Source organism: Cebus imitator, unplaced genomic scaffold (assembly GCF_001604975.1).
Source record: "Cebus imitator isolate Cc_AM_T3 unplaced genomic scaffold, Cebus_imitator-1.0 Scaffold104, whole genome shotgun sequence".
In the NCBI taxonomy this organism is placed as follows: domain Eukaryota; kingdom Metazoa; phylum Chordata; class Mammalia; order Primates; family Cebidae; genus Cebus; species Cebus imitator.
In genome coordinates, this window is record NW_016107419.1 from 3,959,222 (window position 1) to 3,983,263 (window position 24,042).

At 35.7% G+C, this 24,042-nt stretch overlaps 1 protein-coding gene across 1 annotated transcript in view; it reads right to left on the minus strand.

Moving 5' to 3' along the window:
* PRKD1 (protein kinase D1) overlaps positions 1 to 24,042 on the minus strand; it is a 346,791-nt gene that overhangs the window by 51,900 nt on the left and 270,849 nt on the right. The window contains exons 6-10 of the mRNA XM_037741730.1: positions 6,518 to 6,728; positions 6,314 to 6,391; positions 4,270 to 4,474; positions 2,715 to 2,838; positions 1,044 to 1,121 (exon numbers count right to left, since the gene is read on the minus strand). Coding sequence (XP_037597658.1) covers positions 1,044 to 1,121; positions 2,715 to 2,838; positions 4,270 to 4,474; positions 6,314 to 6,391; positions 6,518 to 6,728 — 696 coding nt within the window. The remainder of the gene's footprint in view (positions 1 to 1,043; positions 1,122 to 2,714; positions 2,839 to 4,269; positions 4,475 to 6,313; positions 6,392 to 6,517; positions 6,729 to 24,042) is intronic.

Consider the following 24,042-nt stretch of genomic DNA (forward strand, 5'->3'; position numbering starts at 1 on the left):
TTTGAGACAAGAGTCCTGTTCTGTTGCCCAGGCTGGAGTGTAGTGGTGCAATTTCAGCTCACTGCAAACACTGCCTCCTGGGTTCAGGCGATTCACCTGCCTCAGCCTCCTGAGTAGCTGAGATTACATGTGCATGCCACCAAGCCCAGCTAATTTTTGTAGTTTTATAGACATGAGGTTTCACCATGTTGGCCAGGGTGGTCTCTAACTCCTGACCTCAAGGATCTGCCTGCCTTGGCCTCCCAAAGTGCTGGGATTACAGGTGTGAGCCACTGCACCAGCCAATACTTATCATTTTTAAGGCAATCGATATTAAAATAGTTACTCACTACCTTGTCTTCCAGGAAATGTAGAGTGACTAAAAAATAATAACTTTTAAAACAAAATTTTAAATTTTGAAATTAGTGAGGTTTCCATTTTCTGTGACAGCTGTGTAACACGGACATGGAGAATCAAACCAACTATTCCAAAGCCTACATTCATTTTGAAGGAATAAGTATCTACTGTCTTCTCCATGAAGTTTTTTTTGGAGTTGTGTTTTACTGGGTGATATACTATGCCACATCTGTATTACTTAATGGAGAGGGACAGAATAAAAATTGCTGCCATTTTTTTCTCTAGAGGAAAATGCCTGTTTTCAATATTGACAAGCATGGAGAAATCATACAATGTTTCTTCACCCCTAGCAGTATGCTAGATGCAGTGGATATCAGGAGTTTACTTTGGGCTAATCTGCTGTGACCATTAATTTTCTAGTTAAATCACACAGTTCTGCCAAAATAATCAATCTTCACCTCTTTCCCTCTCCTTGTCATCTCATGGTAGTAGAAGCACTCCCTGAAATGTAAAATTCACAGCTGAATCAAGAGGTCACAACCTGAATCCCAAGAAATTTGTAGACTATAGAGAAGGAAAAAAATAGTTCCTGGAGGAAGCATAAAAATAGTCACGTTTGTTGAATGTATTTCATATTTCTTATACTCTACATTCCCATGAGAAAGCAATAAGAAGTATAAAACTACAAAGAAAGAGCCCCCCTTTACCTTGTAGTACCTGCTTCCTGTGTCATTTTGAAAGAGGGTAATACATTTGCTATCCAACCTCCAATAGTGACGTTTCCGCTGAAACAGATGTTAGATTCAAGATCTTTAAAAAAAAATAAACTTAAAAAATATCCACGATTGATCAAATAAATAGATTTCTCCAATGGAGACATAAGATTTGAGGGTGGAAAATGCGTGCGCTTTGGAAAAGGCAGACTCACACTCAATTTCAGGCTCTAGAAGTTGACTATTTATCACATGTCTGATACGTATCTGCATTTATGTTAGAGGGTCACGAGTAATAAAGAATATGAAGTACTAGCACCCAGTAAGAGCCTGGAACTCAGAAAGTACACAGTAATAGAAAACACCATTTTTGAGCTTCCTTGACTGCTTAAAGGGCAATGGTGGATGTATAGTCCATAATAAAGTAATGCTTACTAGGAGATGCAATGTTTATTATGCATGGTCATTATTTTAGGACATTTAGGAAATGCCATGCTAATGTTGCCAGGTATTCTCTCTTCCACTGGCAATGGGGAAATTCTGGATGTTAGAGTAGAAGAAAATAATATTTTGTTGGATAGTAATTTTGATTCCATGACATCAACTTAAAGTCAGGGGAATGCATCAGACAACCAACTCTACCTTCTCTCCAGCTCCCCACAGATCTGACCACAACGATTTGGTGATCAGGTCCTTCTTCATTGTAGGTATATCTTTCCGGATTTTAGGGTGTGTGTGTATTTTACCTTATAATAGACTGAAAAGCTCTATTATTATTCTCTTCCACAACAGATTTTAGAGCAGTGAAATATATTAAATATATTACACCATGTCTAAAAAAACTAGGCGGTAGCCAATTGAGCCCTATAATATCATGTAAGTCTTCTCTTTCTAACAGAGATGGTCAAAATTATAGTTAGATCAATTAGGTTATAGATGTCTATTCATCTACAGTGATTCTACAGGTAAGAGATGAGAAAGCAATACAGTAACAGAAATCAGCCAATGTCAATTTAACTTTTAAATGTGAATCAAGGTTGTTCTCTCTTACATACATACACAGCATAATTCATCAACTATTAGGAAAATCTGGAGATGTGAACACTCAGGATGCAGGCTTAAAATGTTCCTGAATGGGCCAGTTCTTCAGTGAAAACTTAATTAAGGATTTAGGACCCTTCCTCCATGACCACATCAGACTCTGCCGCAGGGCTAAGCAAATCTAGAAAACTTTTATCATAACTATCTTATGATAGTTATCACTGTTTTATTCTCTGCCTAGTATGCAGTGTTCCTTTTAAAATTCTAAATCACAGTAGAGCATTCTGAAAGCACATGCTGTGGCTTCCACAAATGCTATAAAATGACAAGTAGACATCTCAGGTAATCAAGGTCAATGAATTTGTTTGCCTGAAATTGCTTTCCACATTTTTTTCCTGACTTCGTTGCTTGCTCAACTATATCTGTCACCCAGGGACTGTAATGCACCCTACCTAATCCTGTGCCATGCCTGTGCTGAGGTTCACTCTGAGTAATGCAGGTATCTCACAGTCCTCACAGGGCACTGGCAACTCCTCTAATTAACGCTAGCAAGGCAAGAGAACATTGTTTCCTCCTCTAATTAAACCTAGCAAGGCAAGACAACATTGTTCCCGAGGATCTTACCAATGTGTCCTTGCTGGTGTAGTGGACCATCCATCCTTCTTTCATGACTGTGCTGCTTTTCCTCTTCGTGTGTTTGACAGACTGCACTACCCTCATGAGTGGGATATTGTTGCTTGTTGATGGACTTAAGAAGTCAAAATAGTGTAAGAGAAAAATATTTTCAGGTACATTTTCTGTATTTTCATGCATAAAGTCTTATGACAGCCAATCCAAAGTGAAACTTTACAAAAATTCACACCTCATTTTTAGTACAATGTATTGTCGAGCACTATGGTTCTGAAAGTGGGTTAATCTGAAGAATGATAGGCACTTTATTTGTACACCTTAAAAAATCCCAAGGCTGGGTAATAAGCACCTCATTTTTCTGAGGTCACACTATTCAGAATCACATATAAAAGCTTATTTGCTTATTTATTTCATATTATAGGTACATTATCAGTCACTTAGAGATTACATTATTCAATATGAATTTTAGTTTCTCTGTATAATGTCATAAAAATTGGAATCTGCAAGTCTCTGTTTCTTCCTCTTCATCCCTTCTTCTTCACCTCCCTCCCCACAACATGAATGAATATATATATATATATATATATATATATTTATATGTAAGTTCATATATATATTTATATGTAAGTTCCCCTGCTTTCCCCGCCATGCAAACTCTTTGGTACTAAAGAAATGTATGTCTTCAAAAGACAGGTGATAAGACAATTATTTCTCACTACTTTAAAAATGTTTATTATGCCATTAAATGGAAAACAAACCAATCATTTTATTGCTCTACTCTCAGGAACAATTTGTTTGTCAATAAACATGGCATTTGCAAAATGGACACAGAAGTTTCAATATGCTTTATAATATAAATCAGAGACTGGGAAACATCTTCTGTAAAGGGCCAAGTAATAAATATTTTAGTTTTTCCAAAATACCAAACTTTACCAATATAGTGCAAAAGCAGCCAGAGACAATATGAATGGGTTTAGCTATATTCCAGTAAGACTTTACTACAAATTGGGCAGCAGTCCAATTTGTCTTGGTGGCCATATTGTGCTGACTCCTGATATAAAAAGTGGGGATCATCCAGTAACTAAAACCACAGATAATTAGATAACAGAAATAAAATTGCACATACTTCTGAAATAATATCAAGAACAGTGAAGTATATACAAACTATGATATTTGTAACAGGGGCCAGCTAATAAAATAAATGGTTTCTGCTAAGTTGGATCCTTGATCTTTGTTGTTTCTACACAATGAGCTTCTAATTAAATATTAACTTAGTAATAAACTTGTGGATGGCAAACATGAGTATCTCTCACATGCAAAAGAAAATGGGTCAATGAATGAGGTGATGCTAGGAAAAGATGGAAACCACACTTCTCCCAGGGAACCCATACTTCCTAACTTCAAAGGCTCTCATCTACAGCACACAGTTCATTCATAAGAAATTAAACTTCACATTTCTGCTATATTCAATAAAAATATCAAAGAAGTTAAAAGAGAAAATACCACTTGTGGTCCCCCTGTTGGCTGAGGCTGGGAGTGCTGCTCTCACCTGATGGTTCTGTTGGCATCCTCATGGTCTGGGTCTGGGTCTTGCATCTCCCCACTCTCGTTCTGGCACTCTGCCATTGACATCTCTGCATCTTGGACCATTGCTTCTTCCATGTCATCCATGAGCCCACTGTTCCTTTCACTATCATTGTCATCACTTCCTTCTTCCATGACCACATCAGACTCTGCCCCAGGGCTAAGCAAATCTAGAAAATTATTTTGACCCATAAAGATAAGTCTGAAATCTTGGAGCCAGGGCTTAAGAGACAGTCAGGTGATCCTAAAACAAATCATTTGGAAGCCCCAAAATGTTAGTTCTGTGAAGAGTTTCTTTCCTCGTTTTTTGTTTTTTAACTTTTAAGTTCAGGGGTACATGTGCAGGTTTATTACACAGGTAAACTTGAGTCATGGGGGTTTGTTGTACAGATAATTTCATCACCCAGGTATTAAGCCTGGTACCCATTAGTTATTTCTTTCTGATCTTCCCTCCTCCCACCCTCCAACCTCAAAGGGTCCCAGTGTGTGTTGTTCCCTACTATGTGTCCATGTGTTCTCATAATTTAGCTCCTACTTATAAGTGAGACATCTGGTATTTGGTTTTCTGTTCCTGCATTTGCTAAAGATAATGGCCTCCAGATCCATCCATGATTTTCAATTTCCTTTTTTATTTCAGTTGATAAGTGTCTCAATTTAGGAGAGATTGAATATGTAATGTCATAGGTAGGTGCTTGTTTTCTGTGTTCCTAAGCCTGAAAACATGAAAAGTCATGAAAAGCCTTGGAAGGAAGCCCAGGCTGAGATAGAAGCAAAATGCTAGAAGGCAAAGTGATACCAGGCCCAAGTGACTGGGAAGCCGATCATATTTTAGAAACACAGCTCTGGTGGGGAAAAAAAAAAAGGATATAAGAGGATGACAGAAACTTTCACACGAAAAAAGATTCAAGCCACTGATTCTTACTATTGAAGTAAATTTTTAAATTACGAATTCCAATATATTAAGTTGGTCACATAGCTACAGCTTTTAAATACTAAGACATTTGATATCTGAAGTAATATTGAACAGTCATTATATAGTTGATGGTAATGCTAAAAATTATAATTACTAACTAATGCAAAGTACCCATTTTAAAATTAAAATATAGATTAATGAGAAACCCTAGCCTGCCAAGCTTGGAAAATTCATATTTTACCAGATTTTTCTGAATGTATGAGAAAATACAATTTCAAAGTAATCGACAACATCAAAAACTGTTCTGTTTCTCCTTAGTTATAGTTATCAAGTAGACACTGACATTCACTGAGCCTGAACAAAGTCAACACCACATGCCATAGAAAGTGGGAAGATCGCCAAGCTTTCAATTTTGGCAGCTAATTCATGAATCTCCAAGCCAGAAACAAGTGCGAGAATGTTTTCCTGGAGAGTTCTTTCTTTTTCTTCTTTTAGGCACAGCATATATTTCTTCTAGAGAAGAAAGTTCTAGAGCAAAAATATTCATTCTTCAGCTTTTTAGCAACAAAAATACTCAACTTGTTTCTGTGGTCTTTTAGAGCCATTTTTCTTTCCAGAGGAACTGGGAAACTGGTATCAGGCTAAAGGTATACAGAAGACAACTATCCACAGAGAAAACTAACCTGAGATTCTAAGTCAAATATTTTGGTAGTGCTTGAAATAAAAAGGGCAGAGGAAAAGAGACTGAGAGCTGCAACTTATAGGCATCCCAACAACATCCACATTTCTTGACAAACTAGGTTAAGAGTATAAGATAAGAAAGCTGGGAAATAAATTATGGCTACCCAAGTTTTCAATACTAGCTGTTCACCATGTAAAGATCATGAAAGGCTCTTTGATGGTTATCAAAGCTCCATGGATGCTTTTCTATAGTAAAGAAGAACAAACAAAGGCCATAATTTACTTTGGACTGTGTCTGAAATATCTGAAGCAAAACCCAAACCAAAACCAGAACCAAAACCCCTGACTAAAATCATCACCCCCACACTCTCTAATAGGGAAGAAGCACAGACGTGACAGCTGATCTTTTACCTACCTCCATTAATGGTCACTTCACCAAGGCAGTTGTTTGGTACTTTTGGTGCACAACGTTTATGGCAGTTGAATCTGCAATCTAATCCCAATGATTTCAAATGAAACAAAATGAGAATTTGTCAGAAAGAGAAGTAGTAACCAGAAAATGGTTATGTCAGATGAATGAAGACAATTAAAGTTCCACTGGTGACAAAATCATTCTTACCTTTGCACTGCAAGCCCTGCCTGAAAAGCCCCTTCAGAAGCTTCTTGCAGTACTGGCACACTGTGGGCCGGGTGTAGGAGTGGATGACGAATGTGTGCGGCACTTTAACTTTAGACATCAAAATCTTGTCAAGTTGAATTGGTCGCCCAATGTATGATTGAGAATTTGACCTCTTCTCTCGACCAATATACGACTCTGATGGTGACTTCTGCTACATTTTGAAAAACAGTAAAAGAAGTCAGATATAAGAGGCCATTTGATTTATATACCTATACATTTTAAGATCTGGGTTTACTCTTGTACTTAGTACTTTGATGCTTATTAATATGAAAGAAATAATGCTATACTTCTGTTAATTAATATAATGTACTTCCTTTCCCCATTTCTATTTGAGTTACCTTGCTTATATAACAACAACAAAAGAATTGGAGATCAGAATATTTAAACATGATTTCTAGGTCTTTCAAATATGCTTTTGCTTTAAAAAGGTCATTTTAACACAGAAATATAAAGTTGGAGACAAATAAACACTGTAACATATTATATCGTTGACATTTTCCACAGTATTACATGCACATAGTAAATACAGGCATTGAAGAAAAACAGAAAATAAAAAGTAAATGCCTTCTGTTTGCCCTACATGGTACTTCATTGAAAAAATGCCATAGTCCCAGCACTTTCGGAGGCTGAGATGGGCATATCATTTGAGGTCAGGGGTTCAAAACCAGCCTGGCTAACATGAGGAAACACCATCTCTACTAAAAATATAAAAATTAACTGGGTGTGGTGGCTCATGCCTGTAATCCCAGCTACTCAGGAGGCTGAGGCAGGATAATTGCTTGAACTTGGGAGACAAGAGGTTGCAGTGAGCCAAGATTGCACCACTGCATTCCAGCCTGGGCGACGAGAGTGAAACTCTGTCTCAAAAACAAACAAACAAACAAACAAAAAATGCTTACAGTTTCTTTGGATTCCCTAAAGAAAAAAAATAAATATAATTTAAAATTTTTACTCAACCATATGAACAATAAAGATTTTTATTACTGAAAACAGAACTAATATACTATACAAGGCATACAAAAATGGATGTTTGGATATAATTATATCTCTGTGCACTTTTGTCCATCATTTTGGAATTAATCAGCAGAGCATATAGATTCTTAAAAATTAAACTGACTAAAATTAACTGTGTTTTCAATGTTTTTGGATAATTTCATAACTCTTGTATCCTGGGATATATTTGAGAATTATCAGAATTATGTATTTTAGAATCAGCAGAATAAGATCAACCAAATTACTTTTGAATTGTTGTTATAATTGTATATCTCATTTACATATCTCAGTTACTAAGCTCCTCCTCTATAGCAATAACTGTGTTAGGTGCCTTAAAACATGGGCTTTATTATCTACAGTTGAAGTATCTAAGCTTATAAAGTTTAAATATATACCTTTGGGTCAAATGCTAGTAAATAGTGGAACCAAAATGTGAACCTACATTTGTTTGCCTCCAGAGCACTTATTTTATCATCAATCTCAGTTAATTTCTAATTTGAAATGATTGCTGATAAGGCAAGCAATAAATTATATTTACATACAATTTCCAGCCCTTTCAATCCCTATCTGCATCAAAAGGTTAAATGCTATTACCAAAAGTGAAAAGTATGATTTGCAGATTTACTAGCTACGGTAAAAAGAAACTTAAAATGAATTTCTACACAGGAATATTAGGCCTACAGTTATATTCACAAGTACAATTCCATAAAGAAAAACTGTAAAGCATAATTATTCTGGAAAGGTTCAACTCTTGCAGAGAAGTCTAAGGAGACTATTAAAGTAGCCAAAGGTTTGCCAAACCAGAATCATGAAAATATTGAAAAAAATGCCTTCAATTGAATTAAATAATAATTAAGTCAACAGGGTAAGGTCCCTGTTCCAGTGTCCTTTAGAAACTGTAGCCAATGGGCCAGTTTTAAGCATAGACGAAAATGAAAATGTTATTTTTCCATAGTTGGAAAGTTTTAACACTCAGAATAAAAGATAACCTAATGTCACACTTTCTTAGCAGACTTAAAATGTTCTCAGATTTTGAAAATCCTATGAAAAGCTGGCCAAATCACTGTCAGTCAATTTCCTTAATGTAAGATACCTAATTCTAGGCTGTGCTAACAGAGCCAGTTTGACATTTACCATACCATGGTGCAAATTCATCAGAAAAGCAAGAGGGAACCTAGTAGACTGAATGTTTTCCTTTCATCCAACATAAACACTGCCATAAGCTACAAGAACTAGAATTACTTTTAAGCAGTCATTTCATTTATTACCTTCAAGGCAAGATTATGTAAGAAATTTAAAAATCTTCCATGTTTAGGCAAAAGAAATTGGCTGTCACTCTGTAGCCCAGAGACTATGCTCTCCACAAATTCAGGCAATAATGAGATTTACAAAGCCAGCCACGTATGTCCTTGGCACAGAATATGTAAGTTATGGTGTAAACTATATAATTTGTAGTGTCAGAAATTAAGATTTTAATAGCATTAATAAAGAGGGCCCTCATACCATTCATGCCATTTTAAATTTTAAAATCAGATAGCAATCCAACGAGACTTATCATTACCTTTTTTATAGTCCCAAATATAAGTAATCATTTTCAATATGGCCCATTTTTCTAAATGAAAAAGTACAGCTTTACAATCTTGAGACAGGGTGCAGGCATGGTAACTTATCTTGCAGAAATTGATTTACCACTGGAAGGAGATTGCTTGAGTTGTTTAGTTTTACTAGATAACAAACACCTTGGGAAAGGAAGAGTGGAGAAGCTGTTTGAAGTTCCGTTTTCAGTATTTAATTTTATGTTTCTGAGCGTGTACATATACATATTTGCATGTGCTTTCCTTATCATGAGGCAAATCTAAAAAGCGAAAACAAAAGTAAGACTGGGTAATTATCTGATGATTTCCTAAGCACTTATAGGTCTTTTATCCTTCCTTCAATCAAAATGTAAAACTAGGACTTTGTTGATATATAATGGGTTATATATAATATATATTATATAATATACATATATTAGTATATATATATATATATATATATATATATATATATATATAAAACAAATGGCTATGAAAAAAGGCCATTACCCTGTAATATATATCGTTATTTGTCTAAATGTTTAAGGCCCATCATTTCTGTAATCCTGCCATAATTCCTTTAAACAAATTTTTAATGATGTTATCACAAACTAAGACCTAAAGATTTTCAGAATCAGTGACACATTTTGTCATTAATAATTAATAATCAGTTATTTTAAGCAAAAACATAACATTTAAATTATTATATGAAGTTTTATGTGAACGCATGTACGCCATAAAGCATAATTACAGTGTTTTTTGTTTGATACATCAAGCTACTGAGCAGGCCAAAATTCAGAAATTAATAGTTTTCAAGGATATTATAATTTAAAAAAAAAAATCTCACTGATCTTTGGACTTTAAGATGCTTTCCACAGGAAACTAGATAATAATTCAAATCATAATGCAGACAGAAATAATTGGAGATGTTTGCATGAAATACATTATTATACAAAGTAAAGAGATGTCATTATATATCAAGTTTATATGTTATAGAAATTTTGTTTATTATACATAAATAAAACTCAAATTCTTCATTAACTTACTTCATTTTCTTGGCTTACTTGTATATTTAACTAAAATGTGCACAGGACTTTAGAGTTTTAAATAACACCGCTCTTTAATGTTAACTATAATAAAGAAAAAATTCTTCCTTACCCATCAACACTATTGAAGATTTTTAAAAATTATTATTATTATACTTTAAGTTCTGGGGTACATGTGCAGATCGTTCAGAATTATTACATAGGTATACACATGCCATGTTGGTTTGCTGCATCCATCCCCTGATCATCTACATTAGGTATTTCTCTTAATGTTATCCTTCCCCAATTCCCCCACCCCCTGCTCTTCCTCCCCTAGCTCTTCCACCCCACCAACAAGCCCCAATGTGTGATGCTCCCCTCCCTGCGTCCATGTGTTCTCACTATTCAACACCCACTTATGAGTGAGAACATGTGGTGCTTGGTTTTCCGTTTTTGTGGCAGTCTGCTGAGAATGATGATTTCCAGCTTCATCCATGTCCCTGCAAAGGATATGAACTCATCCTTTTTTATGGATGCATAGTATTCCATGGGGAATATGTGCCACATTTTCTTTATCCAGTCAATTATTGATATGCATTTGAGTTGGTTTCTAAGTCTTTAGTATTGTAAACAGTGCTGCAATGAACATACATGTGCATGTGTCTTTATAGTACAATGATTTATAATCCTTTGGGTATATGCCCAGTAATGAGATTGCTGGGTCAAATGGTATTTCTAGTTCTAAATCCTTGAGGAATTACCACACTGTCTTCCACAATGGTTGAAGTAATTTACAATCTCATCAACAGTGTAAAAGTGTTCCTATTTCTCCACATCCTCTCCAGCATCTGTTGTCTCCAGGTTTTTTAATGATCACCATTCTAACTGGCATTAGATGGTATTTCAATGCGGTTTTGATTTGCATTTCTCTAATGACCAGTGATGATGAGTTTTTTTTCACGTTTGTTAGCTGCGTAAATGTCTTATTTTGAGAAGGGTCTTTTCATATCCTTCACCTACTTTCTGATGAGGTCGTTTGTTTTCTTCTTGTACGTTTGTTTAAGTTGTTTGTAGATTCGGATATTAATCCTTTGTCAGACGGGTAGAATACAAAAATTGTCCCATTATGTTGGGTGCCCGTTCACTCTAATGATAGTTTCCTGTGCTGTGCAAAAACTCTTAAGTTTAATTAGATCCCATTTGTCTATTTTGGCTTTTGTTGCCATTGCTTTTGGTGTTTTAGTCATGAAGTCCTTGCCTATGCCTATGTCCTGAATGGTATTGCCTAGGTTTTCTTCTAGGGTTTTTATGGTGTTAGGTCTTTTGTTTAAATCTTTAATCCATCTGGAGTTAATTTTTGTATATAGTGTAAGGAAGGGGTCCAGTTTCAGCTTTTGGCATATGGCTAGCCAGTTTTTCCAACACCATTTATTAAATAGGGAATCCTTTCCCCATTGCTTGTTTTTGTCAGGTTTGTCGAAGATCAGATGGTTGTAGATGTGTGGCATTACTTCCCAGGCCTCTGTTCTCTTCCATTGGTCTATATCTCTGTTTTGGTACCAGTACTATGCTGTTTTGATTACTGCAGCCTTATAGTATACTTTGAAGTCAGGTAGTGTGATGCCTCCAGCTAATTTTTTTTTTTTTTTGGCTTAGGATTGTCTTGGCTATTCCAGCTCTTTTTTGGTTCCACATGAAGTTTAAGGTGGTTTTTTCCAGTTATGTGTAGAAGGTCAATGGTAGCTTGACAGGGATAGCATTGAATCTGTAAATTACTTTGGACAGTATGGCCATTTTCACAATACTGATTCTTCCTAACCATGAGCATGGAAAAATATTCCATCTGTTTGTGTCCTCTATCATTTCCTTGATAAGTGGTTTGTATCTGGGTGCTCCTGTACTGGATCCCTATATATTTAGGACAATTAGCTCTTCTTGTTGCATTGATCCCTTTACCATTATGTAATGCCCTTCTTTGTCTCTTTTGATCTTTGCTGGTTTAAAGTCTGTTTTATCAGACACTAGGATTGCAACCTCTGCTCATTTTTTTCTTTTTTTTTTTTTTNTTTTTTTTCTTTCTATTTGCTTGGTAATTTGCTTTCCATTTGCTTGGTAAATCTTCCTCCATCCCTTTATTTTGAGCCTATGTGTGTCTTTGCATGTGAGATGGTTCTCCTGAATACAGCACACCCATGGGTCTTGGCTCTTTATCCAATTTGCCAGTCTGTGTATTTTGATTGGTGCATTCAGCCCATTTATATTTAAGGTTAATACTGTGATGTGTGAATTTGATCTTGCCATTTTGATGCTAGCTGGTTGTTCTGCCTGTTAGTTGATACAGTTTCTTCATTGTATCGATGGTCTTTACAATTTGGTATGTTTTTGCAGTGGCTGGTACTGGCTATTCCTTTCCATGTTTAGTGCTTCCTTTAAAAACTCTTGTAAGGCACGCCTGGTGGTGATGAAATCTCTAAGCAACTACTTGTACATAAAGAATTTTATTTCTTCTTCACTTATGAAGCTTAGTTTCACTGGAGATGAAAATCTGGGTTGAAAATTATTTTATTTAAGGATATTGAATATTGGCCTCCATTCTCTTCTGGCTTGTAGGGTTTCTGCTAAGTGATCCACTGTGAGTTTGATGGGCTTCCCTTTGTAGGTAACCTCACCTTTCTCTCTGGCTGCCCTTAGCATTTTCTCCTTCATTTTGACCCTGGTGAATCTGAATATTATGTGCTTGGGGGTTGCTCTTCTTGAGGAATATCTTCGAGGTGTTCTCTGTATTTCCTGAATTTGAATGTTGGCCTGGCCTGCTAGATTGGGAAAGCTTTCCTAGATAATATCCTGAAGAGGGTTTTCCAACTTGGTCTCCTTCTCCTGGTCACATTCAGGTACACCAATCAAACGTAGATTTAGTCTTTTCACATAATACCATATTTCTTGGAGGCTTTGTTCATTTTTTTTCACTTTTTTCTCTAAACTTGTCTTCTCATTTTAATTCATTAAGTTATTCTTCAATCTCTGATATCCTTGATCTTTAATGATTTGGCTATGGAAGCTTGTGATGCTTTGTGAACTTCTTGTGCTGTGTTTTTCAGCTCCATCAAGCTGTTTATGTTCTTCTCTAAGCTGGTTATTCTAGACAGGATTTCATCTAACCTTTTTTTCAAGGTTCTTAGTTTCTTTGCATTGGGTTAGACCATGCTCCTTTAGCTTGGAGAAGTGTGTTATCACTCACCTTCTGAAGCCTGTTTCTGTCAGTTCATCAAACCCATTATCTAGTTTTGTTCCCTTGCTGGTGAGCAGTTGTGATCCCTTGGAGGAGAAGAGGTGTTCTGGCTTTTGGTGATTTCAGCTTTTTGTGCTGGTTTCTTACCATCTTCGTGGATTTATTTACCTTTGGTCTTTGAAGTTGGTGACTTTCAGATGTGGTCTCTTAGTGGAGGTCCTTTCTGTTGATGTTGAAGTTATGTCTTTCCATTTTTTTAGTTTTCCTTATAATAGGCCCCTCTGCTGTGACTGCTGGAGGTCCACTCCAGACTCTGCTTGCCTGGGGGCTTGCAGAACAGCAAAGATTGCTGCCTGTTCCTTCCTCCGGTAGCTTTGTCCCAGAATGGTACCTGCCAGATGTCAACTAGAGCTGTCCTGTATCAGGTATCTCTTAGGATATACGGGGATCAGGGAGCCACTTGAGGAGGCAGCTGTCCTTTATCAGAGCTCAAGTGCTGTTCTGGGAGCTCCATTGCTCCCTTCAGAGCTGGTGGGCAGGGACATTTAAGTCTGCTGAAGTGGAACTCACAACCGCCCCTTTTCCCAGGTGCTCTGTCCCAGGAAGGTGGGGCTTTATTTATAAGTCCCAGATGGGCTATTGCCATTTTTCAGAGATGCTCTGCCCAACAAGAAGGGAGTCTAGTCACAGTCTGCCTGCAGCAGCCTTACTGAGGTGCAGTGGGCTTCACTCTGCGACCGTGTAAACTTTCCAGGGACTTTGTTTACACAGGCAAGCTTAGAACCTCCTCAGTAATGGCAGATGCCCAGGTTTTACTGGGTTTATTAGATTAACTAAATGGTGTTTAAATTAATTTCCACCATTTGTTTCTATTCCAATTTGGCCCCACATATGTGGTGAACCTGAAAAATCTGTAGAATGATTTTTTTTTTTTAATGGAGAGGGAAAGTTGAAATGCTTTGGAAAATTGTTTTATTCTGCTTCTTTAATACGTTCAGAGCAAAAAATGGCTCAAAACTTGAAGAACATATTTAGAATTTCCTTTTCTGTAACTATGAGAAACATATATAAGAGAATGCATTTTTAAAATTTTTATATTTTTATATTAGCCATAGGTTCTATGAATTGGAGGAGTACGGATTAAATTACAGCTGTGGAGCTTTTGTGAGAATTGACATCACTATAAAATATGATATTGAGAGCGGTGCATATAAATGATTTGATTTGGGAAATTATAGATAATGACAAACATAAAGGAATTTTTTTTTCTGTTAGAAGCGTAAGAGGTACCACATCATGCATGAGAGATAATACGAGAATACAATGATGAAAGCTGTACTTTAAAGCCAAGAATAAAGGTTAAATAGAATAAAAATTATAGAGATCAAATTTTTTGTTTGTGGTTTCACAATGCATCTTTAATATCTTATACCAACTGTTTCATTTGAAATTACTGTCAAAGTTAGAACTCTATGTACTGAACACCTACTCAGAGAGACAATGCATCATGCTCTTCTAGAGACTGAATTTGTTTTTTAACCTGGTGTGCTAAATTAATGACTCAGCAACTTTGGAACCTTCCCAGGAAATGATTGCTTAGATTACATTGTGGAAACTCCAACTGCCAGCACGTCTTTAAACATTTAACAGGACTGAAATAATTTCCCAACAAGGTATATTCCACTTCGCAGTTCAAAATGAACTCTCTTCATTAGTTAAGCTAGAAAATACAGAAGAAAAGTTGCCTTTACTTGTGGTTTATTGTCACTTGTGTAAAAAAATCAAACAAATTTCTCTGAGATAAAAGTTGCTTGACAATAAAGAAATGGTTCAAATGAAAATGTGTGCATTTTAAAATTATTTCTGTGTATTAACTAAAATTCATTTCACAGCCTCTCACTGTGTCTGAATTTTGGAAAACAAATTTCCTTTAAGTTAAAGAGAAATAGAAAAGTAGAGAATACTTTAGCATACACATGGACATCTCTTTATGGATTTGTTTGAATCATTTGATAATAAGCTCCTGTGGAAGAACAATGTCCAGGACAAACAGTAAGCAGTTTCATCTGAGCAAAATGTGTGTTTTCAAGCAGTAAATGCATAGGATTAGTAGATGAGACATTTCAATAGATATATTTAACATACAGACTTTAATAAAAGATTTTTACAATTTAAAGTTACATAAACTGTAAGACTGATATACTTGCTTTACAGGATTTCAGTTTTAAGAGAGGATACCTGGCTAAGGAATGTTTTCCACTGCAAACACTCTGTACTTGTCTGCCTGCTCTTCGCCCCTACTTCAGCATGAAGATCTGTGCAGAATTCTTCCACTACCAAACTCAAACACTTAATAGGCTGTTCAAACTAATGGGTGGCCCTCAGCATCAAGGATGCAATGGGGAATGGTTGAGACTACAGCAATTTGGAGAGAACAGTGTCACTGTAAAAGGGATGGCCACAGCTCAATTACTTCTAATAGGTGCCACATGAACATGTAAACCCATTGTTGACGGATCTTTTAGTTTTCAAAAGAAACAGGGAATCTAGGTGTCTTATAAAATAACTTTATCTAGATGTTAGCAACTGAAAAAAAAACATTTAACAACTTTGTGCCAGTCAATGTATCTGGGGACTAAATCTAGTTCAAAGGGAGAACTTTGAGGTTATAAAACATGTTTTCTATCATTATTTAGTTCAATGGGGGACCTTTATATATGCCAAACTATTTTCATAGCACTTTACATGGATTTCATTTACGTATACCTCATGTATAAGTAAACTATACATTTTATACAACTATTTATACAACTTTTTTCATAGCTCTTTACATGGATTTCATTTATTTATACCTCCATGTTACACCTAAAGAAGCTGAATTACTAAGAGATTAAATTATTTGTCCAAGATCACACAACTTATAAATAGCAGAACTATGAATTCAGGTAGTCTTGTTCCAGATAACAGTGATTCCTTTCTCCTTAGTTTCTCCCAAGCTCTCACATTCCTTGATTTTATGCTAATATAGAAAACAGCAAGTATTTTCAACCTCTCATTTAGTCAATAAGGAAGATGTAAGAGGCAATGAGACAACAAGAATAATTAAATAGTAGTGTGTTTTATGTGCCAAAAATGCACCGCAGAGTATCATGAACCTCTTAACCTTGACTTACAGAAGAGATTTTTTAACCAGCTTGTCTGTGCTTAGATGATAGGAACTGAGTCATGCATGTTTTCCAGAACACAGTAACTACTGAAATAAATGGCTGCTATTGCATAAACATTATTGAGTTGGCTGCCTACCTTCCTATTCAGGTGTTATTATGCTTAAAAGATACTAGCACAACTGTGCAAAAATAGATGTAAGCAAATGTTAATCTTTTATTCTAGAATTTTCAAGATACAGCATTTTGGACTATCATTCAAAGAACATTATAGAGTAACACCTTAAGACAGTCCTCTCCTATTGCTATCAAGATCGATCTATCTAATTTAGCAAGTTTTGGGGCAAATTTTACCTAAAATCCCAATTCAGATGCTTCAGGAAATAGGAAAATGAGGAAATAACATTCTCTGTGCCCAATGAGTTTACTCGCCAGTAGAGTCTAAGACACAGCATAATTGTGATTATCGTTGACCTTGATATTTACTCTTTCCCTTTCTTCATAGACGGTTTCCTCCTTATTCTTCATATTTCGGTTCCTATGCCCCCTTCTCTGAGAGGCCTCCACAACACCTAATTTATTGCTTAACCCCACTCCATACTCTATTACTCTCTCACATCACCCTGTCTCCTCCAAAGTCATTACTGCAGCATGCAACTCTATTATTTACCTACTTGTTTATTGGATTTTTATTGCCTCCTCTCAACAGAATATAGGTTCCAAGAGGGTAGCATCTTCATTATTTTGTTCATTGTATCACCGACTTCTAGAATACTGTGACACACAGAATAAGTGCTTACATATGTGAAAGTCTGAAGGAAAGATAAACCATATTCATGGTGGAGGTGAGGGATCATTCAAAAGAGAGTCCTGAAGAAAAGACATTTGCATGGACCCCAAGGTATCTTGCCATGTCATGGCTATGTTGAATATTATTAGTAACTAAAATTTTGTTTTGGTGTAGGGTGGGGAGAAAGGAAGGATGGTTAATGCGGTACAAAAAAAAATGGTAGAGTGAATAAGATCAAGTATTTGCTAGCATTACAGGATTACCATAGTTAAAAATAATGTAACTGTGCATTTAAAAATAACTAGAAGAGTGTAACTGGATTCTTTGAAACCCAAAGGATAAATCCTTGAAGTGAATAGATACCCCATTTACCCTGATATGATTGTTATGCATTGCATGCCTGTATGGAAATATCTCATGTAACCCAAAAATATATATACCTACTCTGTACCCATAAAAATTAGATAGATAAATAAATGAATAAAATTAGATAGATAAATGAATGAATAAAAATTTTTTTCAGGACAATTCAGTCCTCTCAATCTGCAAACTGCCCAGAGATTTCTTTTTTTATACTTTAAAACTGTCTGTCTCACTTAGGGATGATGACCTAACCTACTGTTAGGAAAACATTGCTGTGAATGCTCCGTCTGAGGCTGAGTTTGTTTTTCTGAAGCAAAAAACAAACAAACAAAAAAGAAACAAACCAAAAACAACAACAACAACAACAACAAAAACCCCACACAGTTGTCTCCTGCAACACCACCTACATAAATATATAACCTCAGCCAGGAGTAGGGATTTTCCAGTGCTGAGTTATTTGGCAGCACAAAAATATGAAAACCCTTGACAAATGGAGTTCACATATGAACACGTGTTTCCAGGCTCTATAATTCAGGCAGTAGAGAGTAGGGTGTTTGCTGAGCTTCGGGTTGTTTTGTGCTGTTCTGATTCTCTATCCCTTGAACTACCCGTCAAATGTCCTAAATATATAGCATAAATAAAAGCTAATCAACACCTTTTCACAACAGTGAACAGGTGGCTACAGGGCAGGCAGAAAAAATGTGTGCCCACTGCTTGGTGGTGACAGATGCTATGTTATACAGTGGAGAATCCATTTTTTAATGTTTGCAGCAATTTGTGAAAGATTTCAAAGTAATAACATATAAGCTCTTATTAAAAATACAAGGTTATCTAGATTTGCTGAGTGCTAATGTAATCGTGGAAGTTACATTAACTTTTATATTGCCTCACTCTTTTCTAGTAAACTGAAATGAAGGGTAAAGGAACCTTCATTTAAGAAGGTTCAAGAATTGTTGCAAATTACATGTACTGTTCTTTCAAAATGTCAGTTTCCAACATCCTACAAATCTGTGGGTTCCCAGAGGAAAGGGGAGATATAAATAGGATTCCCTCTTTTTACTGGAGGCAATGCAAAATTATCACTATGCTCTCTAAATTTATGAAATAGAAAAGGGGCGTTTCCACTGAGGAAGAAAATAACTGCATGTCAACAACTTCCACTTCGGGGTTTTAAGTGTCAGAAAGTGAAATGGAGGGTAAACAGATTATGTGGAAAAACCAAGAATAGTAATTTCAGAGGTAAGTATTCCCATAGTATTTAACCTTGCCGGAATAGACAGGGACCTGGCCTAGGTTTATGAGCTCACTGGAAAGCTGAATGAAAGAGTCTAGAAAGAGACTGTGGCATTGATTACTACTGCATTAGAGACCAAGCAGCTGGGAAAGCATGCCATAAACACGGTCCTAAGCCACAAAGGCGAGAGCCTCTCCCTTCAAAAATGGTCCATAAGGATAACTTTATAGTACATTATAGAATCCTAGTCCCTAACACTTAGTGTCAGACACTTAGCATTTCTGTGTGTACATGCTCATGTGCTTCTGAAACAGTGTGGTTAGACCAAATACTAGATTTTAATGCAACTTAAGTACAAAAGAGAAAGAGACAAAAGATAAGAGACTTTTTACTCTATCTACCCCACACCCCCAAAAGAGCTCTGGGTTTTAAAAATACAGAAAAGCACTCACTCAATGAAATTATATTACTCATCATATTTTCAGTGGATGACTACAGAAAAATAGATAACACTAAAAACTGGGCTATTTAGAGAAAGAGGCATATTTGTTCATAACTCCTGGGCACTGTCTCATCTTACGTTTCACTATATTTATTATTTAAATGGCAACATCATCACTCTTTTTGAGAAAGGAAGAAGAAATTCATCTGATTAGATTGAATCAAGTATTAAAACTACATCTAAGGGGTTGAGTAAAATAATGTATCTAAATATTTGTAAAAAGACACAAATATTTTAGAAGCTTAATTTTTTTCTAGTTTCTAGAAGTCTAATTTATAGTACCAATTCCAATCTTTCACTCTCCTCTCTTCTTCTCATTGTTTCTTCTACACAAATCTTTCTTCTTTTTTCCTGGGTAGGTTCATGAATGAGGACATACAAACTCTTGAAGTGAATCTGTGTAACCTTTTTTTCATATTTTTTAATGATTTTATTTATTTTGAGATGAGGTTTCGCTCTGTTGCCCAGACTGGAGTGCAATGGCTGCGATCTCTGCTTACTACAATCTTCACCTCCCAGGTTCAAGTGATTCTCCTGCCTCAGACTTCTGAGTAGCTGGGATTACAGGCATGTACAACCATGCCCAGCTCATTTTTGTGTTTTTAGTAGAGATGGGGGGGGCGGTTCACCATGTTGGCCAGACTGGTCTTGAACTCCTGACCCCAGATGATACTCCTGCCATGGCCTCTCAAAGTGTTGGGATTATAGGTCTGAGCCACTGCTCCTGGCCCTTTTTTTTTTTTTTTCATATTCCTCAGGTAGGAGTTCAGAAGTTATGAGCAGTCAGGAATTAAGGGAGGAGAGACTTAAATCTGGCCCAGCCTGGAACATTAGATGAATGCAGATCTCCATGAAGTAAATGCCTGTAATTGGTAACAGTGAAAGGCTCTGTTTCGTGTCTTGTCAGGAGTGTTATGGAGGTCACAGTACCTTGCATGAGAGTTGCACAGGACCTTCAGAGCCTTTACAAGAAATCTAATTGTTCTTAAGACCTAGATAATATTAGTAAGTGGGGGGCAACTGGTATACAATGCCACTTTCTCCCAGGAGGGTTCATGAAGAACTCTCTAGAAGTCTTCACATTTACAATCACACATCTGCAAGGTTTTGTTCAGAGCATGAATTAATTTATGGATATGATAAGCCAGACATGTGGAATGAAATCAGGTCACAGTTACTCAAAGCAGTCCTCACAGTCTTACTAATTTTACTGAAGGGTACTTTCCCCAGAAGCTCACTACTGCTCATAGCCTCAGGAAGCAGGTAAGTTCTGGTTAAAAAATTGTTGGACATCTTTCCTCACTGAAAGTACACACTGCCCAGGTTTGAATATGAAAAACCAGTTTATATAATAATCAAAGAAAAACTTGCAATATCTGACAAAGGTACTGCATAGGTGTCATGGTGCATATTTAAATGGAAAAATGACTTAATTCAGAGAAATCACCAGGATTCCCAGAATTCCAAAACACAAGAGTAAGTCTCTAATTCTAAATAGACTTTTGGTACACTGAAAAATATCCTGGAAAATATGGATCTGGGAAGTAAATATCATCATAGTTTAGAAATAACTTTTTGTCCATTATTTGCTTATTTGAAAAGAAACTACTTTGACTATTGTAAAATGTATCAGGATCATATCTAATTACAGATAGATAATGCAATGCTGGTATTCTCTTGCTTTCATTTTTTTTAAATAAATGAAAATAGTAACTAAATGAATCATTTTTGAGGGGAGATTTTCTAGGAAAGCATGCAGCCTAGAACTCATGTTAGTACAATCCGTGTCTTAATTATATGTGAGTCAGTAAACCTTTATGAAAATAATAGCAGTTTATGGCAAATTGTTATTCAGAAAATATGCATGCTCACATAAAAAGTTAAACTGAATTTTGTCCAAATTTCATAAAATTAAAGGGTATAAATGGACAAACACAGAGAAAGCTTTTAGAATGAGCTATTTTTTCCTAATAATTTCTGTAAGGCAGTCTGAATGTTAAGAATAACCAAAAAGATTAGGCTAGAAGCATTTAAATACATGAAAAATAAGTTTTCTGTAGAGCCTCTTAACATCAAAACAAAATTAGTAGATACTTCCTTAAAGACATTTAAAAACATTTAAGATGACTTTAATAAAGTTATTTAATTTTTAAAAAGTCCATAATGTAAAAAATGCTGTGTCATCAATTATACCCTATGGTCACAAAGGTAATCTAGTATGTTAAATTCTGCTTCATTTTATACCTTGACTTCAGCTCTTTACTTCAAGAAAAGGTCATTCTCCTCAATCATTGACAAAAATATTATTTTTAATCTGGCCATGTTGATTTATTTTCAACATGTCTCTATATGGTTAAGTCTCTACATGGTAAGAGAATGAATGAAAATATGTCTTCTCCACATTAAAAAATCAATATGGGAAAAGACATCAAAAACACACACAAAATGAAAATACACTTCTATCATAGGTGAATAGAGGATGATACTATAATACATCAAGACTCTAAGCAACCAATAAGCAACTCAACGGAAAAATAGGCAATTCACCATAACTGAAACACAAACGGACAATTATATGAAAAGACTTTATTCTCTCCAGTAAGAAATATATAGTTAGGCACAGATTTTTTAAATATGTTTTAAATTAGCAAGGAGGAAAGCCTTTTAAAATATTGACAACATCTGTTGTTGAGAAGAGTATAAGGAAATGGAAACTATCATACACTTTTGTCCATAGAGTTAAAAATTTAAACTTTTATACCTTTTTGAAGAACTATTTTTTTAGAAAAGCAGTATAACCCATTTGAATTCTAAGAATGTTACCTACTAACACATTCAATAAATATTTACTTTTAATTTTATTATTTTTTTGAGACAGAGTCTTGCTCTATTGCCCAGGCTGGAGTTCAAGTGGCATGAACTTGGCTCACTGCAACTTCTGCCTCCTGGCTTAAAGCAATTCTCATGCCTCAGCCTTCTGAGTAGCCAGGATTACAGGTGCATGCTGCCATGCCTGGCTAATTTTTGTATATATTTTTTTTTTCCAGTAGAGGCAGGATTTTGCCATCTTGGCCGAGCTGGTCTCGAACTCCTGGCCTCAAGTGATCTGCCCACCTCAGTCTCCTAAAGTGCCAGGATTACAGGCGTGAGCCACCAAGTCTGACCAAAAAAATGTTAACACAGAATCTACCAATACTTATACAAGTACTTCAAAAATACATAGAGATGCTTGTTTTTTGCATTATTTCAAATTTAAAATGGAAACAGGAGGAGAGATTGATTACATAAATCAATATATTTCATTGTAACATAATAGGAAGCTTATACAAAGACATTTATTATATTTACTCATTGGTATATGGTTTACCTACGCAAGCTCCATGAGGGCAGGTAATTTCTCTATTTTTGTATACTTGTGCACCTCAGGGTTACAGATCTGAAAGTGTAAACTGACCAGGACATGCGGAACATGAAGCAATCACCAGGTTTCAGAACCATTCTGCTACTTGCACAGCTGTCACTAAAACATTTCTCTGAAGAAATTTTGGTCAAATTTTATGCATCAGCTTCTTCCAAGACATTTATAAAGAGAAAAGTCTGTTATCTTTTTGACAAACTAGACGTAAACAAAGTTCAAGAAAAATAGCTCATGTCGAAAACACATCTTATTTCCATCAGGAGCTAGCCTGTGAAGGCCTGGCTGCTTTTAATTTGTACAACTTGCACAGAAAATCAGACTGCTCTTCAGTCCTCCTTTATGCAATCTGTTCCCAACTGCAATGTGGGAGAAGGAAGTGAAAAATGTTTCCCGTCCTTCTTTGGCTTCATGCCCAAAGGATTATTTGAAGGGAAAGATACTAATTCACATTTAAAATTATGTCTAGAAGGCATTTTAAATTACAAACCAAATTTACAAGACTATAAAAAATTACACTCACCTAGCTTTTACACTGGACTTATTCTAAGTAGGACATTTTTTGAATAAGAATGATTTTCCAAAAATAGGAATTTACTATTACTGAAGAAGATTTCTTCATCTTATAGCTTACGAATCAGAAATCTTGACTCATCATCTTAATTAACCCAGAAAATGTTCTGGTTGTGTTTTCAATAGCTTCCTTTGTTAGAGTTATCTTAACGAGATCATCTTAGAATGGGTACTAATAATAATATTTGAAATATATATTCTCATGAAGCAAAATAACAGTATATCAACTCTCAATTGACCAAGGTACCGAAATAAAAGACACTAAATATTCACAAGTCAACTGACCCAAACAAACTATCCCAAGAAGAGCACTGTTGTATGCTCTGCTTTAATAATCGACCTAAATACCTCTCTTCCAGGTTCATATCATTAATTGCTTCAGATACAAACAAAAAAGGCCAATTTTGGAGGTGGGCTTAATTAAAACATTTTTTGAAGGAAATTTGTGTCTTTTTTATATATAATTTCTGTCTGGATTGAGATACTGACGTTTCCATTTGTATACCATTTTTAGAAAATAATTAATAGATGGTGACAACACATAAGAATGAAAGACCCTTTCCTGAAAAGGTAAGTTCAGGAACTGTAAATAAGCAGTTACAG